The sequence below is a fragment of the Nesoenas mayeri genome (assembly GCF_963082525.1).
Source record: "Nesoenas mayeri genome assembly, chromosome: 1".
NCBI classification, from domain to species: Eukaryota; Metazoa; Chordata; class Aves; order Columbiformes; family Columbidae; genus Nesoenas; species Nesoenas mayeri.
Window position 1 is genome coordinate 103,271,557 of NC_137541.1, and position 12,631 is coordinate 103,284,187.

The window sequence follows — 12,631 nt, forward strand, 5'->3', positions numbered from 1 at the left end:
CCCATGCCGAGGCACATGAACATGAGTCACACAGCGTGGGTCACCCGAAACCTGCAACTGTTCTGCTGGGTACATCATGGCAGCAGAAAAAAAGGACCAACAAAGCCAAGCCTCCTCAGGATAAATAACTAAACATGCCTGTTTCTCTATAGAGACTTTCTCTGTTCTCTCTCCAAGCGTAGGCAAGGAAATCTTTGTCAGGAGAAAGGAAAAAACTTGAGAAAGCTAAAACTATAAAGAAATGCAGGAACAGAATGCATGCAGAGGGAGAAGACCACACAGCCCTACAAAGGTTAGCAGCCAGCAGCCAGTTCCTTCCTCACCTGACCTGGAGAAAACAATCCCCCACCTGCAGGATCTGACTCCTGCCTTTCTCTCTCAGCTGGGTACATTAGAGTCCTCCCTTCACTGGAAACAGTTCAACAGCAATGCTTGACAGGTTCTTTCTGGAAGCCCCACACTATAATTTACTTATTATTTCAATGTTATTAAGCTGCAGTTAACCATTAGCTTCATGGGTGAGTTTAGATCTGTTGTGCTTTTGTCAGTGAAGAATACAGCTATGACATTTTTTGAGATGAAAAGCAAAACACACAAACTAAAATACTGTTTTGCTTTCAGACCTGTACTTCTATTTATATAGGGATTGGATGATGCCTAAAGAGAGATTAGCTAAGATCTCCAGTGCAAGTCTTCAGTCTTCTGTCTCAGATGAAGTCACCATTAGACTGCTAATTCCATGGGGAGTCGCTGTCAGCATCCTTCTCTTGATCGGAGAAACCATCATCTCCACACTCTCCCTTAAAGTATTGCAGAAAACTCCTAAAATTCCTTAGAAAAAGACTGGCTATTTTGAAAACAAACAAACAAACAAACAAAAATGCTCGAGCACAACACAAGGGTTATTTTCTCCTCATGCTGCATTTTCTTCTCAAACCCTAGTGCAGGGTTGTGTTGTCCTCCCAGGTGTCCTGGAGCCTGTGCAGGTAAGTGCTCTGTGGCAGCATTTTCTAGTTTCATCAACAGAGGGAGCAGACAGTTCTTTCCTTTGTGGCATTATTTAAGGTTCATAAAGAGAAACAGCACACTAGCCCATCCACCTTCAAAGGAAGGTGTTCTGGTTTTATGTAATGTTTCCAAATGGGATTTTTCTTCAATATTTTAATTGTCTGAAAATTAGTTTTCCCCCCTTATTTTAATAAACTGTTCTATTGCCTAATTCCAAAGCCTGCTAGTTCCTCCACAGCTAAGGTTGCAGCTGTTTCTGTTTAAACCTTCATTTTGCCTCCTCATTTATGCCTTCAATAAGGTCTCATGTTGGAAACTAAAAAGAAAGTCTGAAGCATAAAACAATGATCTGAATTTGTTCCTGCAGTTCTGTGCCCAAGCTTGCAATTCAGTTGAGAGAGACACATCTGCAATACAGCTATACAGATGTGTGGCTCCAAGTATTCACTTCTTTAGTCCTCTGCAAACATATCGTGGGACCGTAAAGGGACAGGAAGATATGAGAAAAAAGGCAGAGGAGGAAATTCAGAGCTGTAAGGAGTTCATCACAAGGAGGAGAGAGGACAATCACACCTGCCTCCAAAATCCACTGGAAACACGTCCTGCTGTTCTGAGTAAGATGCGTTGCCCACTCTGAAGAGCACAGCCAGATGCCAGCAGGCAAACCTCCAGGTGCAGACTCAGATTCTTACACACTGCACACACAACCTGTGAAAGGAGATTGAAACAATCAGATAAGAGCAATGATAAGAGCATACGTCAGCTTACAAGTAACTACTCTAAATGAAGTGGGAGCAAAGCATTCTTATTTCCACCTTCTTCAATCCAGGTATTACTGTTGCCCAGCTGGCTTTCTCCATGAGAGCCCTCATGAAAAACTGAAGTATAGTTTTCATGAGACAGAGACCTGGAGAATCACAGCTGCAATTCAGTAAGTCAATACACTATATGTATAGAAATGCTTTATGCAGACAACTTCACTACCTGTCTTAGCTGCTATCTGCTGATTTTTAGAGGCAATAGCACTATAAGCACTGATTATTTTTTAAGTTGCTGCTTATTATCACTATGAACGACATTGTTTTGAGACCTGGCAGCACCATCCATGAAGCTAGGCCCTGGGGCTCTGGTGGGCACCATACATGCACAGAACAAAAAGACAGTCCTAGTCCCCAAACCTTAGCAGTAACCTCTAGCCACAAGATATCAGCTATGCAGCCATATATGCAGAATAATAGTGAGACAATATTAGTTGATCTAATATTGGTCATCAGCCCTTCTCTTCTGAAGCAAAGATGTTTGTGTAACTGCTGCCCATAAGGTTGAAATAGCAGTCAAGGAATTGGGCAGAGCTTCCTGGAGCTGGGAGTAACAGTACAGACAGTGGATATGCTGACTTCTGGAGCCAGAAAGGCTTTCCTAAAAGTTTGCATGGTCACATGTTTTTAGAGCGAAAGCTTAACCCAGCGATGAAGTTTGTTCTGTCTGACTGCTCATCACCACCTTACACAGTAGTCAGCTGACTGAATGCAAACTGAAAGTTCCTTCCTCGGCTTTTCAGGTCTCTATTTCTGAAAGTAAGTGAGAGTGATGTGGATCTATAATGCAAGAAGAATTCAGAGGTGTTTTGAGGGATGAGAATATATGACAATTATGACTTTCCAGTCATTGGTTTTATTCTGAAATATCTTCAGTCTTAGCACACAGAGCAGGAGTATAGAAGCATTCCTTGGGCATACAGTCATGGCGCTTGGGAAGCCAAAGCTTATCTGTTGGCAAAACCAGCAAAGGATATCAAGGGCAACGAAAGCAGCTTCTACAGCCACAGCAGATGTGAAAGAATAAATGAGGAAGATACGAGACCTCTGCTGAAAGCAGTAAGTGACTTAGTGACTTAGAGAAAACAGACACAGACAAGGCTGAGGGTCTGGAGCACAAGTCTGATGAGGAGCAGCTGAGGGAACTGGGGCTGTTTAGCCTGGAGGCTGAGGGGAGACCTGATGGCTCTCTACAACTACATGAAAGGAGGTTGCAGCATGGAGGTTGCTAGTCTCTTGTCCCAAGTAACAAGTGATAGGACAAGATGGAACAGCCTCAAGTTGCACCAGGGGAGGTTTAGGTTTGATATTGGGAAAAATTTCTTCCCTAAAAGGGTTGTCAGGCATTGGAACAGGCTGCCCAGGGAAGCTGTTGAATCACCATGCCTGGAGGTATTTGAAAGACACAGAAATGTGGATCTTAGGGACATGGTGTTGTGGTGGTGTGGCAGTGTTAGGTTTACAGTCGGACTTGATGATCTTAAGGCTCTTTTCCAATCTAAATGATTCTATAATTCTACTTAATGCCTTCTTTGCCATGATCTTCACACACAAAGTCTCCCAGCCCTTTCTGCTTCAAGGAGAAAAGAATCTGTCCTGAGTGGAAAAGGACACAGTCAGGGATCTTCTCTTGAGGAGTCCCAGCACATGGAAGTCTGGGGAAGCAGCTGGGATGTATCTGAATGTGCTCAGAGAGCTGGCTAATGTCACTGCAAGGCCACTTCTTATGTTTGAAAGGTGCAGCATGGATTTACCAAGGGTAAATAGTGCCTAACCATCTAATTACCTGCCTTGATCCATGGATGATGGGAGACCAGTGGATAGGAGGCTTTTGAGAAAGTCTCCCACACCCTCCTTGTTGAGACAATTAGATGAGAGAAAATTTGATTGGATCATAGTGATGGATGGTTCATACTCTACCTGGAAGCTGGTTACAAGTGAAGTTCTTCAGAAGTCTGTGTTGAGACCTATCCTCTTTAATATCTGTATCAATAGCCTGGAGGAGGACATAGAGTGCACTCTTATCCAGCTTGTGGACAATAGCATACTAAGGTGTTCAGTCAACACACTCCAGGACAGGACTGCCATTCAGAGGGGCCTAGATAGGCCAGATGAATGGGAAAACAGGAATCTCATGAATGTCAGTGAGGATAAATCCACTTGGTGTGGCTAGCCTCCTGCATTTCTATGGGCTATGCACAGAGAGGCTGGGGAGCAGCTCTGATGGGAAGGACTTGGATGCCCCAGTGGCCAATAGGCTAAACATGATCCAGCAGGGAGCCCTGGTAGGGATGAAGGCTGTCAGCATCCTGGCCTGCATCAACAGAATGATAGTCAATTGACCAAGGGAAGTGATTATTGCCTTTTACACAGTGTTCAGCAGACCTCATCTGGAACACTGTGCCCAGTTTGGGTGCCTCCAGTTAAGGAGAACCTTGATAAACTTCAGCAGGTCCCTTGGAGGGCCACCAAGACAGTTGGGAGCTGGAACATTTGCCCTGTGAGTAGATGCCAGGAAAGCTGGAGTTGTTCAGCCTGGGGAAGGGAAACCTAATAGTAACCTTCCAGTACCTGCAAGGGGCTTATCCAAAAAGTGGATCCAGGCTCTATACTGAAGTATAGAGTGAGTAGAAGACAGACAGTGGTCATAAACTGAAATGGGACTGTGTCCAAGAAAAAAAAAATCACTGAGGATTATTAAGCACTGGAACAGGCTGTGGAATCCGCATCATTAGTGGTTTTCAAGACCTGACTGAACAATGCACTGAGCAACATTTTCTTAGTTTAGTTCTTACCCTGCTTTGAGCAGGAGGTTGGATGAGAGACCTCTTGAGGTTCCCTCCGACTTGCCTGACTCTGTGGTTCTAACCAAATACGAATTTTGGGTTAAAGTGAAGAAAAACTCAAAAATTTTCAGAGATTTTGTATAAATGCGTTATCACCTGACTTACTAGCAAGTCTGCTGCATGGGCTAGTTTTAGAGAACTTATGCTGTTATTGTTATTTTAATGATCTCTGATGTTATTCATGCCCCACTGATCTGGAATTAGAAGGAGATACCAGACAGAATTTAAAATAAAAATATTTAAAAGCTCATCACAGTTGAACCAAGTTTGGTAGTATTTAATTTAAAAAAAATAATTGTTTATCAAAATATTAGTGTATTAATTTCAAGAATTAAGCAAAGTCTATTTTGTTCAGACTTCTGAACAAATCTCTGAAAATAAGTGTGAATTAGAAAACAGGAGCATTTTGCTAGTCTTATTATTTCTTCAGAGTTTATTAAGAATAATAAAAGCAAAGCCACTCTTTTACCTTACTTTTTTCTTACAGAAGAACTCCTAATATTGTAATTCCTGGGTTTTTGATTTTTTTTTTTTTTTGACAAAAAGGCTTATATCTGATATTTAGCACTTTAAGTTTTTCTCTGAAGATGAAAGAGCTGTCATGTTTTTTACCAAACTTTTGTCTATATTACAGTGAAAGTGATCCACAGCCATTTCAGCATTCAAAGATGAAAGAGGAGAATGCTACAGAAGCATTTGTGGAAGTGGCTGGGGAGGGGGTGCATAACCAAAGCCCATACGGGGAGCCAGCACCCAAGTTTGGCTTCCCATGGTGTTCGACTTTCACCTTGGTGGTGACCAAGGACTGCAACAGCCTGGTCCTGTTTCTGCAGAGGCCACCGTGTTGTTTGGCAGTGGCTCTGGTGTATGGCTGTGCCATAGAAAGTGTTTCAATGTGACTAGAAGGGAAAGTGCCCGTAGGGTGGCATCTCCCGTAAAGTCATCACATTCCCCTGTTTCTTCCCTGGCACGGGGACTCTGCAGGTCAGTCACTGAGACCCCTCCTAGGAGTCCTGACAAGTGTTTGCCCAAATTGGCGATTCAGTGCTTAGCTGGGACAGCTGAATCTTTGCGATAGCACCCTTTAAAAAAAAAAGAAATCTATAAAAATATTTATACTGAAAGGGAGAAGTGATGAAATGTCATTACTCCTCCAAGCGTTTCCTGTGCTGAAACAATGATGACAACAGTGACTGCTGGTGTATACCTACTATACAGTAGTGCATATATAGCTATATAGAGTGTGTGTATATATACACTATATAATGTATATATAACTATAGATACACAGTGTGTGTATACATAAATATATATATCTAGTGTGTATATAGTACATATATATAAACTATGTAGTCATATATATATTTCAGAGGGACAGTACGTATGTTACATCTCCAAGCCCAGCAGCACAAACCCGTGCGACATTCCGGGCGCCGCTCAACTCCCTCGCTCGCCGCGGGGCCGCCCGCCGGGATGCGCGGGCCCAGCGCGCCTGGGCGCAGCAGCGGGCTGTCACCCCGGCTCATGTCACTCGGGGCTGAGCCGTGCGAGACCGGGACCGGGACTGGGACAGGGACCGGGGCCGGAGCGGGGCGCGGGAAGCAGAGCCAGGCCCCGCCCCTCCCCGCCAGGCCCCGCCCCTCCGGGGGTAGGCCACGCCCCGTGCCCCGCCCCCAGGGCCGTAGCCCCCGCCCCACGCCGCGCGCGCCGCCCGCAGCCGCCGTGCCGATGCCACGTGGGAGGCGCCGCCGTCGGCGCCGGGCCGGAACCGCGGCCCCCCTGACGCTGGAGACGGTTCTCGCCGGGCGGCGAGAGGAGGGGAGGTCGCGGAGCCCCCGGGACCGCAGCGGGATCGCCGAGACCCGATGGGTGCTCGGCGCCGTTGCGCCCGGCTCGCGGCTCGGCCTCCCGGGCCTAGAGGCGCTGGCGGCGGCGGCAGGGCCTAGAGGCGGCTCCCCGCCCTGGGCGGCGCCCTCGCTGCTCCAGGTGCCGGCGGCGGCCCAGCCGGCCCCGCGGCGGGAGGGCAGCGACCTGCCCGCCGGCGCACCGGCCGCCCTGGCCGTGTTGCGCCTGCAGCCCGGCGCCGAGGGCTCGGCGCGGGCGGCGGCGGGGGCCGCGCCGCGCCTGCGGACCGTCTACGTGAACCCGCGCTGGCTGGAGCGGCAGGCCGCGCTGGGGGCGGCGGCGGCGGCGGCCAGCCCCTGCGCCGAGGCGGCGGCGGCAGCGGCGAGCGGCGCGGCCGGGGCCCCGGCGGCCGCGGCGGCGGGGCAGGGCGAGGCGGCGGAGGCGGCGGCCACCCCCTATGTGGGGCTGCGGCGGCCGCTGGGCTACCAGCTGGCCAAGGCCACCAAGGAGCGGATCTGGCGGGGGGAGTTCATTGACCTCTTTTCCTTGCTCCACACAGAGCTGGCCACCGAGCACGGCCGGCGTCCGGGGGACACGCTGGACCAGTGGGTCTCGGCCTTCCTGGTGTACGCCAGCGTGCTGTGCGAGAAGCACCCGGCACGCTGCGGAGCCATGTTCAAGTACCTGGACACCATCCGCAAGCTGCATGCCACCTACGGGGGCACGTCGTGGATGAGCTACGACGAGGACTTTAGGAGGCGGGCGGCCAAGGACCCCACCCTGCCTTGGGGTGATGTCGACCTGGACCTCTGGATGAAGTGGATGGCGCCCCTCAAGTCACTAATCACCAGGCGCCCGCGTGCTGAGGGCGAGAAGAAGGCATCGCTGGTCCCACCACAGCCGCCACCGCCAGGGACCCAGAGCCCCACGAAGGAGGAGAAAAGCCAGGTGTGACGGGCTGGCAGCTGCGTGTTTCCCTGTTCCCCTGGCCCGGCACAGTGCCCCCTCAGAGGGGAAGGGGAGAAGGGGGCACTTGGGTTGTCATTGAGTCGATTGTTGGCACCCATGTCACAGTGCTGGCCCTTCACTTGCGCTAACCACGGGGCCATGGTGTCAGCTGGCAAGACGTGGGGTCACAGGGGTGTGTCCAGCTGGCCACCATGGGAGGTGTGGGCATAGCTGGAGAAAAAAGCACACTCAGCGAATAATTGTAGCATTTATTACTGTAGTCACCAGAAATTAGGAACCCCACAGATTTCCTCTCCTGGTATATAATGGCATTTTCGTTAAGACTCTGCAAGAAAGCTGCTTTGTTGTGTGGGTTTGTTTTTTTTTTTGTTTTGTTTTGTTTTGCTTCCTCTGAGTTGGCTTTAAAAAACTAACTTTCTCAGTAACACAGTTAGCTGTATGTAAGATAGAGAGTACAAACTCTCCTGTTACTATGGGAGCATGTGATAGTTGCAGGCTGTGTGGGAAGCCGAAAAAATTGATGTGAATAAAGATGTACTTCAAGATGAATGGGCACAGCTTGCAAATTCACTGTGATTTGGAGATTTAAGCTATTTTGGGACTCAGTAGATTTAATCCACAAGTTGTGGCCTGTTCTGTGGAAAAAGATGGTGGGTGTGATTAGGGGAATTAGGGAAGATTTTTGTGTACATTAAGGTTTTGCTTTCAGTATAGGCATCGATTGTCAGTGATTGGCATAACCCCTGATGTGCAGGGGCACATATTCCCTTTTCACTGCCTGAGCTTGACAGCAAGTTCCATGGATACAAAGGGCTGCCTGCCTGTATTCAGGGATGTGCTGCTTCTCTCTCAAATACTCAGCAATGCTGAATGCTGAGTTTGATGCCAGCTGAATGATGGTAGGGAGATTCTGTCATATTTGCTATATTCATTTCTAAGCATTTTTTTTTAGAACCATAGGAAGAACTTTTGCATTCTTGAAGGATTTTTGCTAGCTCATCAGATGCTGTGCTTCCTGGGGACTGCCAGCGCAGAGGTGTGGCTAAAGTGTTCGAACCTGTTAGTCCGATCTGGAAAGGGAGGACCCTTTTTCAGGGCATTTGGAAGTTTTTGGTGTGTCACACCAGGTCCTGACTTTGGTACCTATCGGAAGTGAATTCTCTGGTCCAACCTGCGACAAATAAAGAGAGCAAACATCACACAGTAATATACATGAACAGGTCCTAATGCAGGCCTTGTGGGCCTGGTGTTTTCTGTGGTTCATCCTCTAGATTTATGCAACTTTTTCTGCTATCTCTGTTTAGAATTTCTCCATTCTCAAGAGTGACGGCTCAGTTCTTGTTTTGCTATGGATCTTACCTGAGCACCACATGAGCAATGGGTCATAGATATCACCTCATCCGAGACTGGATTTTCAGCTTGTCATGTTAACCAGATTTGTATAATAACTTCTTCAGCAGCAGCCTGTCTGTCAGTGCTGACTCCTGAGGCACTAGAAGTCTTGATCCCATGGAAATTTCCTGCTTGATTTTTAGCATTGGCGTTGATATTTCCCTTTCCTCTCCCTCCCCCCAAAATTGTATAAAGAAAAATGATACATGTTCATTTTAATTAAATAAACTTCTGGTATTTTGGTAAAAACAGTAGTGCTTTAGCAACACAGTGAAAAGTGAAAGTGAAAGTTGTGCAATTGTTCAGTGTAGGTTTAACTGCCTTTCTATTATTAGAGCAGTTTTTAATTTAATTTTAATTTTAATCTTAAAACTGTTTAAAAGGGGAAAATGTCCTTAACTGAAACAATGGTTTGAGCAGCTGTTAATATAGATGAGCCCTAGGATTAAGCATGTGTTTATAATTGGCAAAGTAGCAGCAAGAAAATGTGGCTCTCTTGGAGATGACCTCTGGGCTACCCCAGCTCCTTGCAAGGTCACATTATGTTGAGTAAAACTACTTCAGAGAAATAAGATGTGACTTCACATTTGGGCAAAAGAATCAGAGAATTAAAATGGGACGGAATAGGCAGCAGCTTTGGCCAGAACCTAAGCTTTTCCATATTTGTGCTGTCAGGAAGAAGACGTCTATTACAAAGACCCTTTCTTTCAGATTGTTTGTTTGAACTGGTTTTGTTTTTATTATTTCAAGGCATAGCATTAGGCAGCCTGGCTGAATTTCATTTCCTATTTCAGTTACAGGCTCCTTAAATTTCAGCTTGAGATAGTGCCTGTATCTCTGGTTCTGCAGTTCCACAGAAGGTTAACCAGTAAAAACAAATTCAAGGAAAACAAAGTGTCTTGTTTGAGGCCAGCTGTCCTTTCTAAGGCAACGATGGGCAACTGTAACTTTGCTTTACACAGCAAGAGCAAAGTAAGAAACCCTAGTTCTAGTGTGAGTGCGGTAACTGGCACATATGTAGGATAGCTGAGATTGATTCCTGAAATTTATGTTTGCGTTAACTTCAGACACTTCTCAATTTTTTTTCCAGACTCCATGAAAACAGAAGGCCAGTTGGGATGGCAGTCAGACTAGGTGGGTGAGTTTATATATAAAACTGACTAACTTTGGATTTTAAATGCTTGCAGATTTGTTAAATACGGAATTTCTTATTGGTGCCAACAGCCTGACTCCGTTGGTGTTTAAGTGGAGCTCTGGTATTCTAGTGCATTCTTTTACCTCTGCTTCTGTTGCGTTGCAAGCTGTGCTAGAGAAGACGTAGGAAATTCATTTTACCCAATCAGCAATTGTAACAATGGACTACAAACCTGCAAAGCAAGCCAGTTTGCTGGAAAACAGGAATTCCTGCAGCGCAGCACTTGTCACAGACTATCCAAAGAGGGCAAAGATTCAGGAAGGTGAACAAATTGAACATTGGTTGAATGAGGTCAGGAACAGTCTCCCGGAGGAGAAGCCTGCCCTAAAATACTACTTTGAAAGTATAAACCAATTTAATGCGCAGATTAACCCTTCTCATTTGAGCAAACTTGTGTGCAATCCTGGATCTTTGCAGATCACAGCCGGACACTTCAAAATCTATGTACTATATTTGTTTAAAAAAAAAATAAATCATAATTTGTCTTGTTACAGCTGTTACTTTTACCATTTCATTGAGAAATATCTGCAACATAAATGTATATTTGACTTGAAACAGTATCATACACTTGGTATAATAACTCAGGTTGTCAACAGAATTATTCTGTGAGGCTCAAAATCGCCTCTTCATTTTTCTCTGAAAAATGCATTAACCATTGCTGTCATTGCCAGAAACCAGTTGTAGCCCAAGTGTGCATTACAAAATTTTTGATCGAGTGTATTAATTGACTTAAATTATTATTCTGTTTTTATCCTCTTAGAATACTGAAGATCCTGAGCATTAGACTAGACCTTTGTAGTCTGGTGTTCATGAAAATCATAGTCACTGGTTCACTGTTTAATTATTCTACATCTCAGTGTTTTGTTTTCTTTTCCTTTTCCCTTGCATACTAGGGAGTATGATCAAGGTAATACTATGGTCCAGTAACGCGCATGATGGTAAGGGTATGCCTTTAGTTGTTTCAGGATAAAACTGCCATTATCTGCTCTCCTTTACCTTTCTTGATAGTTTCAATAATATGCATAACATGAAGTGTTTGTAAATTGACATTAAACTGTTTGTGACTTCACCTAAATAAATTTTATATATAAAAACTGTTCTTAATTTTAGCCCTTTTTTTCTTCCTTGTCCTTATGTTGCCACTTCCCCTTTTGTAATCACTTTTTTCCATCGCCTGACCTTTTATAAAATTTCTCATTTTCAGTTATTAAAGCACAACCGAATCTTAACTATTGGCAGAAAACAATTCAGCCTTTGAAATTTGCCTTCAATATGTTTCATAAAGGCTTGATAATGTTGTAACTGTAATTGTTGTAGTGTATTCACCTTTGCCAGTTGTTGAGAAAACGATAGGTATCAGGCCTTGATCTGTCTGAAAATGAACTAGCTGCTGCACTGAAATACCAGGATTTTAATGGCCTCCAAACTGGGACTCTGATCTAGTGAATGCTGAGATATCTGCATTCAATACAGTAGAATATAGAGTGCTTTTACAGGTGAAATTACAGGTTATAAAAAAATACCTTTTATTTTTGAGAAGGAGCTTAAGCTCAATGATCAGATCACCTGTGCCATTTTTCCCGTGTCCTGTTTTCGTAAGAAATCATAACTTGATTACTCACTGGTCCATGCTGTGTTTCTTCACCATTGTTGCTACCCATGAACCACTGCAGGCATCTCCTGAGGAAGTGCCACAGTTGAAGTGCACAAGTATGGGCCTTAACCTACTGACTCAGAGCAGACAAGCAGCCACAGTTTTGTTTTTCTTGTCCTATTTGGGAGCAGCATACCCAGCTGGAGTCTGAAACACTTCCTAATGTTCTTTGCTGAGTCCTTCTGCCAATAATTTGTTGGGTTTGTTTGTTAGTCTCTCCAGCCTTCATGCAGTCTGGTGCCCTTCCTGGTATTGTCACCTCCCAGTTTCCTGGTTGCTACTGGTGCTGGACCACCCTGTCTTCTGTGTCTGCTGTAGACAATTGCCAGGGCTCTGCCTTGCTGTCCATTGTCTGTGGCTGCTTTAAAATTGCTGCCTGCTTTCATAAAGAAACGTGCCTTTCAAATTATTAGCAGTGATGTTTTCATGACATGTGGGACACCTCCCCCCCACTTTTTTTTTTTTTCTTTCTTCATAAGCTTTGCCTTCAGCACTGTCTTTGAGCCACCCAGAAATTTCACTGTGGCACTTTTGCATTCTTGCTTTGGGGTTTATTGTTGCACATGTGCTTTCCCCCCTCATTGCTGTCCTTCAAGCTTCTGCATGAAATTTCCTTGTCCATTAGTTTATCAGTAAAAGTGCTGGACTTCAATGGGTTTCTTCGAATTCCAGCAGTTTCCATGTGTCATTGACACCAGGTCAATGCCACCTTTATGGCTCCTGATGTCGTCTTGTCACTGTTGAGCCAGCGTGCTGGCTGTGTTGAAAGGGTGGTGCAGAATTGCATATCCTCTGGTCACTGTCGATTTATGAGTAGATTTCTTCTGGTAATTATAAGCTAAACTTGCTGCCATTTACATGGTATGGCAGGCAGCACAGAGATGCTGACGATACCTGCTGTCTG

General features: G+C 45.6%; 1 protein-coding gene across 1 annotated transcript; it reads left to right on the forward strand.

Moving 5' to 3' along the window:
- Nucleotides 1-6,055: 6,055 nt before the first annotated feature.
- On the forward strand, nt 6,056-11,157 carry LOC308045401 (uncharacterized protein; the record flags this gene model as incomplete). Its single annotated transcript, XM_080352665.1, has 2 exons — nt 6,056-7,465; nt 9,969-11,157. The coding sequence occupies 2 exons, from the start codon at nt 6,056-6,058 to the stop codon at nt 9,975-9,977; spliced, it is 1,419 nt and encodes a 472-aa protein (XP_080208791.1). The 3' UTR covers nt 9,978-11,157.
- Between the last annotated feature and the right edge of the window lie 1,474 nt (nt 11,158-12,631).